Genomic DNA, 13,342 nt, shown 5'->3' with positions numbered 1-13,342 from the left:
ATTAGGTCAGGCAGAGATTTTTCTGCTCTGTCCCGTCTCCATTTCAGTGATCCCTGAATTTTTTAGGAAGACTGAGAAACTTCATTGCAGAAAGCATTGGAGAAGCTTGGGCACCATGTGTTACCATGGAAGGTAACACAACTGTAGAAGTGAAAAGACTTAGTTGTAGCAGTCGTTTGGACATGGATATTATGTAGCTTCCACACTGATGGTTTTGCTACTGTGTACTTAGTGAATGACAGATTCTGACACTGATCATTCTTTTCATCATTTTTGGGTTAAGAACATTTTGTCATTCAGTTCATATTTTGAAAATCCATATTTCAAAACTAGTCCTTTTTTTTTGTGTTTGGTTCCTCACCCCTGTGGGTTTTTGTTTGTTTGTTTGTTTTTGTTTTTGTTTGGTTTGGTTTTTTTTTTTTTCTTCTTCTGTTGTGGAATTAAGTTCTAAATGTTTTAGTGTTTTGTTTTTCCTTGGAGGCTTTGACTGATGTATTTGTGTTAAGCTAACAGAAAACCTAATGTATCTCACAACTGTAAATTTACTTCTGCCTCTGAACTTTGAAGAGCTAATGCATTTCAATAAGTCCTTTTGTAGTTCTTAATCAAAACAAAATTCTCGTCTCATTCATCCTTCTGTAAAACCAAAGTGACGAGGAGCATCCTTGTGATAATGCAAACAGAAAAAGCTGGTAGTTTATCAGAGAGCTTTCTGTGCAGTTTCTTGCAAATTTTCTCCTGTAGCGTTCTGGTATTATTCTTAGATTTTTTAGATTTCACTTACCATTGCTGGTTTTCACACATGCTTAAGCACTGCATTTAAAACTCTCTAAATGGTCATCTGCATTAACTATGTTACAAGAGCAGCAGTGTAAGTTCTTACATTTGCTGTGTAGTTAAGCATCACAATCCTTCTGGTGTGTTAGCACATGAACATGTATCAGTGCTGAATTCACTGTCCCGTGTGTGCTGAGTGTGTAACACTTGGCTCTGCAGTGGATAAGACCTTGCAGAGTTTTTAGTGAACTGATGTTAATAATCTTTCACATTTTTCAATGAACTTGTGTTTAAACTGAGGGAATCCAGTAACAATATCTGTCTGTGGAGAAGATCATCATACCCTACGATCATCCCCTTCAGCATTATAAAACCCTGGGTGGCCCAATAGACAAATCTGTTATTGCAACATTGAATGTGCATAAATCCTGTGTTTGTATTACTGCTTACTGATACCCCTACAACTATTTTCAAAGTGCCAAACCCCAGCACTTTTGTGTGGAGTAATGACATGTCCAGTCTGAGCTCTGAGAAACAGTTTTGTTAAAAACCACAGAAGTTTGAATAAAAGTTTCAGTAGAAGAAAAGCTTTGTGAAGTGTGTTTTGTGCAGTTTTTTTATTTCTTTAGAAATACAGATACATAGACTGGATCATAAAGTTTGCAGCTAGTTTATAAAATTACATTGTGTGGTAGGGTTGGGGCTTTTCTTTCCTTTCATCTGTTTACTCCATAACTTATAATATTTAAGAAAAACCATGCAGATATCAATGCACTGGGAATGCATCTTGCGTTTGTGATGTTTGGAAAAGAAGATTTGGCAACCAGAAGAATGCTTCATGCCTTGAGGGCTTATATCTTGCAAATCTTGTGTAAGCTTCAGTGAGGATTATATTTTTATTATTCCTTGAAGCAGAGCATTTGTACTGTCCCCACAAGTAATCATAATCAATAGACAAGATATATCAAATAAATTTGAGCAAGTTAATCTCTTTGGACTTGAAGATCCTGAGACTTGATGGTAAATTGCCATGTGTCCTGAACTTTATAGTAATTCCCTTATTGTCCTTGTCTTGAAACACGTGTATCCTGTAATTGCTGTACATAGGCACAAAGACAACATGGTATTAATAACTGAGTGATAGGAGTCCTGAGAAGACTAGAGTGCTGGTCAGAACAGGGGGAAGGCAAGTTAAAATACACCTGGGCTTTTGACAGCAAATTGGCATTAGGCCTTCCTGTTACTGTAATGGGAGTTTATGAAACACATGCACATTACACAGGTGTTCATTAGCTGCAGGAGATGTTGCTCTTAGCTGTGTGGCATTTTGATTTTATGTTGGTGTATGCAGCTTTCAAGAAGACTCAAGCAGTCAATTACAAAGCTTGGAAATTCAAAACAATGCCACAACTGGTTATGGGTTGTCCCTGTTTGTCTTGCCTTGTAGTCCTCTTGGTTTTGGGGGCAGGCATCTCTCATTTCTGACCACAACAGGATTTTGTACAGCAAACTTAGAATATGTGGGTTTCATTGTTTTTATTGTCAGGGTATGTGCTCTCAGTATTCATTGTGCTTGAGGCTGAATACTCTTATTCTTGTGTTGTAGTTTAAATTTTGGGGGGGAATCCTGGGGAAGCCCCCCAGGTCCTAGGGTCGCGGGTGTTTGCGTGCTGGCAGGCAAAGAGACTCCAGACGGTTGGTGGGGCGCTGATGAGATGAGGGTTTATTCACTGAGGAAGGGGAGAGGGAGAAGGGGAGAGGGAGAAGGGGAGAGGGAGAAGGGGGCCTCCGGAGACCTCCTGGGCCAAGAGCAAAGGGGGTGAACCCTCTGCGTTTGCACCCTTAACACCGAGGTTCAAGGTGGGCGCGGTAACATTCTCCAGCCGATAGAGTTACAGATACACGATACTGCAGGGAGGGTACAGACTGGGGATAAACCATACATTTTCTAGGAGTGAGCCAGAGCATACCATTTCAATAAAATGCAATCCCACATTCTTGCACCTTAGTTTTATGTTTTATGGCTTGTTAAAATGACCATGCTTTGTCTTAAAATTTTGATGTCTCTTGTTCCTGACCCAAACAAATTAATTTGTTCCTTAATAGTTAAATCTTAAGGATAGACAAAATACTTAACTCAGATGGTTAGATTTATTATGAAATATGAAAAAATAAACAAAACAAGAATTGTTTTCTCTCTACTGTTCAACTAAATTAATTTTAAAAAAATTACTTAAACCAGATCAGTTGTTATGCTTTTTTTTTTTTTTTTTTGCTGGGTTTTGGGAACCTGTGCATGTCATCCTTAGGTTTACCAGTACCATGGTACACAGGAAGAAATTCTTTATTGTGAAGGTGGTGAGGCAGTGGAACAGGTTGCCCAGAGAAGCTGTGGATGCCCCATCCCTGGAAGTGTTTAAGACCAGGCTGGATGGGGCTCTGAACAACCTCTAGTGGGTGGTTTGAAGTGGATTATTGTTAAGGTCCCTTCCAACCCAAGCCATTCTATGATTCTCTGATACTCACATCTTTGTTTTCTTTCTTTCTTTCTTTTCTTGTCATTACCACCACTGGTACTGTGACATTATGATAATACAGAATTTTTTGTGTGGTAAAGCAGCAGGGGCTCGACTGGTTCCTGAGAAACCAGTGCTAAGCCAATAAAAGGAAAGACAACTAGTGAATGACCTGATAACTGTTCAAAACTATCCAAATGAAGAAGGAAAAAAAAAATGATGAGTCTAGGAAAGAAAATTATAATGAACTAGTTAAAGTTTAATCCTAATTTCTTTGGCTGTAGAGAACAACTTTATGCAGTGGGTCTAGTTAATGTTTTACAGCAAGCTGCTATATGTTCTCCTAGGTTTGCTGCCTCTGAAAAGACATATCCTGTACTAAAATGGGAAATTCTTCTAAGAAAGATCTCTTAGCTTATACATGTGTTAATGAAAGCTCATGGCCTTTACTTTGTAGATGATACTAGGCTCTTTCTGAGTTAGGTACAGGTATCTTTGACCCTGTCAAACTCCTTAGAAATACCCATAGTGCCAGAAGACTGCAGACATTGCCAAGTATGATAGATAAGGGAGAAGCATAAACTGGCGATTCTTTTTGTCCCAATCATTTTGCTTTCATGCAGCAATCTGTCTGCACGATCCTCCTAAGACATGGGCTTTTCTTTTGCCTGAAACATGGATGAGGCTATAGAGATATCATTTTAGTTCATGCAGTAGCTTCAATCTGCTATTACAGGATTTCTTATTAAAAAAAGAACTTTATAAACTGAGATTATTAGCAACAGGACAAGAGGAAATAAGCTGTGCAGGGGGGGTTCAGGTTGGACATCAGGAAAAAATTCTTCACTGGAAGGGTGGTTAGACAATGAAATGGGCTGCCCCAGGAAGTGGTGGAGTCACCATCCCTGGACGTGCCAAGAAATGACTGGACCTGACACTTAGGTGCTATGGTTTAATTGACATGGTGGTGTTCAGTCATAGGATGGACTCAATGATTCTGAAGGTCTTTTCCAACTTTAATGATTCTGTAATTCTAAAAATTGAGGATTAGAGTGCAATTTGTGCAATGAATAATCAATAGCAAAGCAAGTAAGTTAATTCAAGCAATGACCTAAAAGAAAAAATCATTTGGGGCCATATGAAGAGCTCTATTAAAATAATAGTACGTGAATAATTTTTTTTTTGATTCTATAGATTTTTCAGTCCAAAACCAAATGGCCTCTCAATTTGCGCTTTGCAGTGCTGCTTCATTATCAGTCTTCAGTCTCAAACTGTGCAACCCATGTAGTCATGTACTGTTTTAAAGGCTAAGTTTATAGCTTCAGCTGTTCTTGTTCTGAGGTGTTAGTTAGTCAAAGACTGAGTTTTTTTCTTGGAATTTCTACAAACTGCTAACAGTAAATCTACTTTTAAATAATTCTGATGCATTACTCAGTTCAGTTTAAAACCATAGGGTCTAATCAGGTAGATGCTTATTCAAGTTTACTTTCAACAGGATCCAGTCTGCAGTGATTGTGTAGCCAGAGTGAATCTTATATTCACTTGTAGATATTTACATGACTGTATTTCTAATAAAAATATTGGAAAGAATATTTATCTGTAGCCAGAAAGAAAAGGGGGAGGGACGGGAGCACTAAAACACTAAAATCACACAAGGGATCTAGTGTGAAGACTTGTAAACATTTTAAGGTGTCTGAAGTTATGTTTCTCATCTGTTTTTTTATATGATATGTGCTTTCATTTTGTAATTATTTCAGTTATAGTGGTGGTGGAACTAACAAGATGCGGGAAATTCTTAGATAATTAAAACACTGTGGTTCATGGAACAATACTCCAATTAGGTAATACTGGTTTACCTTCCTTATATTGTGGAGTTAAAATTTGACTTATTTAAGGAAACCTTTCTTAAACTTGAGGTTGGCTTTGAGAGTACTTTTGTTAAAATAAAGATGACCTGCAGAGAGCTCTCACAGAACTCTTTAAACACTTGCTGTCATTTCTGCAGTGTCTTTAGAAATGTAATCAGACAGATGGATGTGCTGGATTGGCACTGTAAGTGTCTTTGCTCTGAGAATAGTATCAATAGCTATTAATAACTTTGAAAGTCTCTCCAGATAAATTAGTTAGTAGTGACCTTATACCTAAGGAATACATATGTTGTTAAACTAAAAAAAAAAAAAGGTTTTTAAAGTATTTATTTTGAATCTAACATGAACATGGGAAATTGCAATAATCATATATTTTAGTAATGTAATATTTTCTAAAACTGATTTTAAAAGCAGAGATAATCACCATTGTACTGTTTCAGGATTTTCTGTAGGTGAATGTAAAAGTGACTGTGCTATGCATTTTTTTGCTTCTTTTTAAAGTTTGTACTTCCTGGGGAAAAAAAAAAATTGGTCATAGGCAAGTAAAATGCAGGAAATTTAACCATCTAAAATTTTCTCTATCAGAAAGAAATGCTGAATCATGTTTAACAGAAATTCTTGCGTATTAAAATAATTACAGTGCGTTTCTCGAAAGTTTCTTGTGATTTTTAATGCTAGAACACCATCACTGCAGCCTTACTTATTGAAATTCATCTTCACTTTCCATCCATATTTCAGTATAGGTTAATTATGTCCTCTTTGGACATTGCCAGGCAGAATATTCATTCTTTTTCACTGGTCCTGCTCTTCTTGCATTGAAGAAAGAAATCAAAGGGGTATATGTGTATATTTCTTATTAATTTTCCCACAAAAAGCATTTCCTGCAAAGGTAGGTACCTCAGGGCAATTTCAATTATTTATAGATATATAGATAATAATACATATATATTGACATATAATAGATATTTATAAACATATATAGATGTAAGCTCTTCTGCTTTTGTCTTTGCAAGGTGAAACATTAGAATGTATATACACAAAATGCCAGGAAAGCCTTGTGTGTATGCATATTTCCTCCTATTTCCTTACATAACCATAATTTTCTGTCAGGAACGTGTTAACAGATGCCTAAGTCTAGGCTGGTTTCATTTTTGCTATAAAGTGCAACCCTAAGTGTTTGTTCTAAAACTTTTCCCACCTTACCAGAAGAGCACTGTACTACAGGCTGTGCCATCACAGCAGACATTTTATTTGTGATCGAATTAGAATCTGGGTCTTGGGATTTGAAAGACAAACGCATTAATCCCCTGAAAGATTCAGTCAATCTCTGTCAATTCTAATCAGGTAAAGGCATTGGTCTTTTTGCTTCACAGCAGTTGGAGGGATTTTTTTTAATTCATGGAGCTAGTCTTTTTATTTCAATCTTTGACGTAAAAATGTCCCTATTCTGTGTGAAATACTGCAGGATTTAATGCACTCATATGTCCCCTTAAGCTATCACAGTTCTCTGTAATTTGCAGAAATCTTTTGCGGTCATCAGCACCAGCTAGTAAGTAGGACACAAAATTATGCTGGTTTTGCTAAAACAGGTTGAGGGATGGGAGGGAGGAAGGTATTGGAGTAGCTTGGAATGTTTGTCATTTGAGCAGATGACTTAAGATAGTGAATTTATCTTGGTTTGAAAGAGAACATCTGAAAAGAAGTTTGGAGCAAGGGTCTGCATTTTACTGGGTTTTCTGTGTAGAACCTGGACAAGCAGGCTTGCCAGGTAAACTGAAATGAAATTGGTTTTGTAATAACTTCTGTAAAATAAGAATGATACATGGCATTGACTTATGATGCAACAAATTACTTTGCATTATCCAGGAGAGATCCTGTGATGAAAACGTTCTGGGATTAATAGTATCACATTTTCTGGTGCCACAGTACTAGTTAAAAATAATCATATGCAGAGGCTCCTAGATGCCCTCAAAATAAACATAAGGTGATGTTCGTATTTAGCACCATAGAATAGACTCCTCTACTGTTTTGGCCAAGATGTACTCCAGAACTGAATTGCCTCCTGTGTTCCCTCTCATAGAAACATTTTGTGTTAGAAGTGTAATTACGTGTCCTAGGAGAGGTCAGGCCCCCAAAATGGCAATGTTAGATTCCCTGGGCAGTGTGTCACAAGATTTGTATCAGTAATATATGTGTTTCCTGTGAATACTTCAAGACTTCTCTGAGATGTGGTGGCTCACTGTCCAAAAGCCCTTTGCAGAGGGAAAGCAACAGGCTGAAACCGTGGTGTGGAAGAGTAATGGCAGTTTCTCAGGTGCTCTTATGTAGTAGTCAGAGTTAATAAAATGTTTCTCTTGGTTTTCTTCAGTGAAGTTCTTCAATTTGTAGTATTTGTGGAAAGTAAGTGGAAGAATCATTTACAGTGCTAATGAGGTGCAAGGCAAAGCCTACTTGGAGCTGGGTTTTAGTATAAGTTGTCCGTTTGTCTTTCCTTTCATCCTCTAGAGAATCCTCATTTTTCCATCTAGAAGTCTAGAAATCTTTGATCCTGGCACAAAAAAATCTGGAATAGGTCATGGTTTCCTATTCTCAGCAGTGGGTGGTAACGTTCACCTCCTGGCTAAAATTCAAACCTTCCTCTCTCACATTTCTTTGTATTGCCACTTTGGTGTGTAAGATACCATGACACACTGTGATAAAAAATAGAAGACAGATTCTGTAATGTGTCTTTTCCTTTTTTATCCTCTTTATATTGTTTATTGCAAGAAACCTGGGCAAGCAACTGTGTCTCTTGCCTCATCTGCTCTTAACTCTCTGTACACTGCAGTGAAGGGAGATCTGGATTTGATTAAAGCATGTCACTCACTTCCTTGTTTCATGGTGAGTCCTTGCCTATTATTTGGTACCAGGTAGATGATGAGGTTCTCTTTTTGTGTTATCTTTCATTTTTGAATTCAGATTGGTAGAGCAATTGCTAAAGGCAAGAAGGAACTGAAGTGTAAAGGATTTAAGAGTGTAATGCAGTAGTGATTCCAACTTCAGTAGGTGGTATTCTGTGTGGTTTCAGGAGCTTGCCAAGAAGTTAAGTGGTAACTGTCTTCTCTCACTCAGTTCAGGTCCTCTTTTATTGCCTGTGTTTCTACAGCTGATCTGTCTGATATTTTTACATTCCTTCCTGTATTTCTTGCCCTATCTTGCTCTTGGCTTCTTTTGGTGGTTGTGGCCACCGGGCTGAATCCCATCATTCTGGCAGCATCAGTGTCCTTTCTTGAAGTTTCTATGCATTAGGATGAATATTCTCTTCTGGTATTAACAACTATAATGGAAGCAGTTAGGCTTCTCTTTCTTATTTTCCATTTCTTTGTAGGCCTTCTAGCATCTTGGAATGTGCAGCTCAGTTATTGTTAAATCATCTGGAAGTAAGAAGAATCTGTGTTCTGCATGCTCTCTTTCTTTAGATCACAGTACTTGTTGTTTATTAGAAATAGAGGGTCTCATGAAATGTGTTCCTCAAATTAGGTTCTAATTTATGGCCTGAAGTACAACAAAGGAAACAAGAAAGGAGTGTAGGAGAAGTAATGACAGCACTGTTCTGTACTTTCCTCATTTTCTTGATAAGAAGGGTTTTCTAATTTGCTGGTTATATGCCTGGGATCAGGAATTAATTATAGGGATTTTTATATATAATATAGATATAAATATTGAATTAATTAATTATAGGGATTTTTCATGGTGTGTGACTTAGAGTTCTCTAAAAGAAACTTGTCCTCCAGGTAAATCTCTGGGCAGCTGCATTTGTGAGTTTACCCACACTTGACTGAAGGCAGGTGTTTCAGATGTTTGAGCTGCCCAAGGAGCCCTGTGATGTGATTTCCATATGAACTGTAACTGGCCTAAGCATTTGGAAAATAATCCAGGTAGTATCACAGAGCTGTGCAGTGTCTGAAGTTCTGATAGTTACGAAGTAGTTACCTTTTATCTCTTGCTACAACTTGATATTAACCTTCAGAGCAGGGGGGACACATGACACAGGGGACAACTCCGGCACTAAGTAAGGAGGTGTCACTGCAGTCTCACTTCCCTGCTCTAGCAGAGCTATCTTCTAATCCTAGATGTCACTGGTTCATCAGGCTAAGACTGTTTTTTTCATACTGATCCAGAATTTAACATAGCATATTCTCAGCTCTGAAATATGTGTAATGTAACTGGATCCTGTGAGTGATGGAGAGTGTAAATGAAACCTTTGTTTCTCATATGACAGCACAGATTGACTAGAACCATCCCTTTAGAACTTTTTAATTTGGTTGTTTTCTGGTAACATTGTTAGTATTCTCTCTGAAACATGAGACTGACCTACATCAAAAAGCAAAGGTTATCATCATACAACCTATATAAAATTAATAGGAGACTTTCTAGTGCCTAATTTTAAACTAATAAAAGCTACGAGTTTTATCAGTATTTTGCCAAATTTTTGTATCTTTCATTTGCAATGGTGTTGAATATGTGGTTATACTGCCACTGCACTCACTATTCCTCATAAGCAAAATTTGTTTGGGGTGATTAGTGGGTTGATTTGTTTGGGCTCATGTGATTGTTTGCTTTATTGTTTTGGATTGTAGAACTGGACAATAGAGCTTGAATGACATAATGAATCTCTCTGTGAGGTAATGTGATATAGTGGGTTTTTTTAAAAACTATTTTCTTTAACCTTCCTAGAAAGAATGAGTGCATTGTGTTTCTACTATCTGATGCAGCTATTCCAGGAGAAAATAACACTTAACAAATTCAATGCTTAAAGGGGTGATGGAATATGTTTTATTCAGACCTTGTTGACTTCTTGTGTTTGCTTCACTTCCCCAGACAAACGTGTTGATGATTGGCCCTTGATGCAGTCTCCATTTCCAACACTGACTATAAGCACTATTTATCTCCTCACCGTCTGGCTGGGCCCCAAATGGATGAAGACGAGAGAGCCCTTCCAGTTACGCTTCCTGTTGGTCGTTTACAACTTTGGAATGGTTCTGCTCAACTTCTTCATTTTCAAAGAGGTGTGTATGCCCTTTTGTAAGAGGGAATTCTTCCTAAGTTCGAGGATGTTGAAATGAAAATGATGTTGCATATTCTTGATGTCTGTTGAGAGTGAATGTTTTGCACAGATGTTTAAAGATGAATTTGCCTTTGAGGTGAGTATTTCTATAAATAGGTAGTTTCTGTTTGAGAATAATTGCACTAAATGACTCTATAGAGAGAATTTGAGGTATTCCAAGTTCTTCTTAGATTTATACTAGTCTAAATACTGGAGAGAATAAAATCTGTAGATTTAACACCTGTAACTGACACTTTTTTTTCCATCTTAATAATCCTAAAGGGTATCAGAATGTATCTTGTTAGAAATTGAGCTGCTTGTTTACCCTTTCAATGTGTTTATAATGTTAAGAAATTCAAATGTCCATTGTCTGTAGTGAGTATCTTGTCAGTAAGTTGTCTTTAAGAATAAAATTAAAGTGAACTATATCTTTAAATATAAATAAAAGGATACAGGCATCTAATATTTGGTTTGCAATGTTCTCAGTGTGTTGCTTGTAAAAAATTTCAGTGTTGCTGAATTTTTCCTTTGTTGGATTTTCTGGACAGAGGAAATGAATAGTTACAATAGGAACAGTGGGTCAGCTGTGGAGCAGTAGCTAACTGGGATTACTTAACAGTTTGGTAATTATTGTTCAAGGGTAGCTGTATAAATATGGCTGATGCTCAGTTTATGCTGCTGTGAGTGCTTGTGTGGATCAGGAGTTGTCTTCCTGGAAGACTTCTGATCATAGATTTGCAAAATCTGCTTCCAGAAGTAAGCAAATAAACAGAGCAGTTAAAATTACAGCATTGCAGAACTATCTGGTCTATTCCATACTTTTGCCAAGAAAAAAAATGGCATATCTGATGATGATCTGCATTTTGACCCTTTCTCAGAACTCCTAGTGTAAAATCATTAATCATGAAATTATTTCAGCCTCTCTTTAAGACATGGTTTACTAAAATTCTAGCCATCACGCCTCAATCATAATTTTATCTAAATCATTTTCTTGGACTGTCCAGCTAAGTAATAAAGTGCAACAGGTACAAAAGAATTGAATGCTGACATGAAAGCATAGTTGAAGGAAGAGATTAAATCCAATCATATTGGCAGACTAAAACTGAAACTCCTGAAATTAATTCTGCAATGTTACTGCCATTCCTGTCTTTTTCACATATTCGTTGAAACTTGTTTGTTTTATCCGTAAGCTGAATTATACCAATCTTGCTGTCAAATGATTTTCAGATCTATGTTCCTTATAGGATATGTGTTTGTAGCATTTCCAAGTCACTGAATTAACATAAAAATGAGTGGGACTGCAAATACACTGTTGATATGTTGAAAGCTCATAACTTCATACACAGAGGTTCTAGTTTCCTGCTCTCTCCTAATGGTAGGTTGTTATTCAGTGATGTTAAGGCAGTGGATACAGCACTTGCAGCAAGTGTCTTTTCTTGATTGTAGAGCCTGATAAGAGGAAGGTGTTCAAGTTTCAGTTGTTCCCTGTAACAAGGCAATTTCTGTTCCTGAAGTTTACAATACACTGTGCCACAATTGTAATTCACAATTACAAGTGTTCACAAGTGTTCACAAGTGTTAATGCAATTGTTACAAGTAAAATGATAGTGTTTATATTTTGTGAGCAATTGTAAAGTTTCCAGACACTGCTAAGAACAGGATTTGAATCTGAAATGCCTTTAAAAGTTATTTAAATAACCATCCTGAGGGCAAGCTCTTTTGTTCATCTGTGGTAGCATATGTTGAATAGTAAGTCATAAAGCACTGTGAGCCTAGTGCAGGACTCATACACTGAATTCAAATTCAGGTCCCAATTTGGAGCAGATTTTGCTTAAAACATACAGAAGTCACAATGGAATAGACCCTACTTTGCCACAAAATCATGAATTTCTTATTCTACTTCAGGGCAGTCTGGTGAAGTCAATTTACTGCCTTTACTGCCTTTACTGCCAGTAGGTCACAGTAGAGATTGCTTGGTTTCTGTAACAGTGCAAAGTAAACTTTCCCTGTTCTTCTCTATTATTACTGGATGTGCTTGTGCCTGTGTGGGACCACACTGGAGTTCCAGTTAGTTACAGTAGTTTGTAAATGGTCTTAGATATGCAGTAGTTCAGTTTCTTTTCTAGGATAATTTCTGTGGACAGTTCTTTCATTTACCTCCTTTTACATACGTGCAGCAAATAAGTCCAGAGGTTCATAAGATTTGGTGTGTTGTTCTTTTTCATGTATAACACTTGTTTTTGCATTTGACTGCACTCCTGGTGCTGTGTGCAAGGTGAGACCCCAAAGTGTACTCAAGTTCAGTCTAAATAAGATGGAAGTCAAGTTAGTGGTAAGAGCAGTCAGTGCCTTTCCATGTCAGGATTTTTTGAGAACTTTTTCTATCACCCCAGTTTGTGTCTGCTTCACTGCTGTCTCTCTTTGATCCTTAATAGACTGGGATTACTTGGCTTTAAACATTCTTGGCTCATAACATTTATGAATGTCAAGATTAGAAGTATTACTTGTATTATTACAGCTATGGACAAGTGTACTTCTTTCCAATGGGAACTTGCTCAAATATCAATTTTATCTTCTCCTGTCCAGGTTTTTGCAATGTCCTTAGTTTGGAGAGGCCCTACAGAATCACTGCAATTGCTTTAGGCCGTTTTTGTTGGCACAAAATGGGGAACTTTTCTCCATCTTCCCCCCCCCACTGTATTTAGTGGATATTCAGCTTTGACTGTTCAAAGGTGGGGGGTGACGGGGGGGATGGGGACGTTCTGGATTTTCATTGTTATACTGTTTTAAGAATTGTAGATCCAAATTATCTAATCCCTGTCTCTTGAATAGTGTTCTCTTGAATCCATACTGGGAATAGCATTGCTGTCAATTATAGTGAAAGCAATTAGGTATTTTCTGTTTCTGAAGCTAGAGCCATCAGAAAGAATATTTGTGTCCAAATAGCTTAAGGTCATACTGGAATTTGTTGTACAAGGATCTAATTATCTGGGCAGATACATGCAGGGGAAAATGAGTACTTTCTTTTTAATTAACGATAAAAAATAATTAAGTCTGTAACAATGGGTTATTAGTACTAAATATTTGCTTTCTTT

The 13,342-nt window shown here is 37.2% G+C and overlaps 1 protein-coding gene across 2 annotated transcripts in view; it reads left to right on the top strand.

Moving 5' to 3' along the window:
* The window catches only part of ELOVL4 (ELOVL fatty acid elongase 4), a 38,292-nt gene that overhangs the window by 10,200 nt on the left and 14,750 nt on the right, over positions 1–13,342 (top strand). For both annotated transcript variants that reach the window (XM_063389526.1, XM_063389527.1), the window contains exon 2: positions 10,022–10,209. In XM_063389526.1, the coding sequence (XP_063245596.1) occupies positions 10,022–10,209 (188 nt within the window). The remainder of the gene's footprint in view (positions 1–10,021; positions 10,210–13,342) is intronic.

Source organism: Prinia subflava, chromosome 2 (assembly GCF_021018805.1).
Source record: "Prinia subflava isolate CZ2003 ecotype Zambia chromosome 2, Cam_Psub_1.2, whole genome shotgun sequence".
Lineage (NCBI taxonomy): Eukaryota > Metazoa > Chordata > Aves > Passeriformes > Cisticolidae > Prinia > Prinia subflava.
The sequence above is the reverse complement of the archived record's forward strand: the minus strand, read 5'-3'. Positions and strand labels throughout refer to the sequence as shown.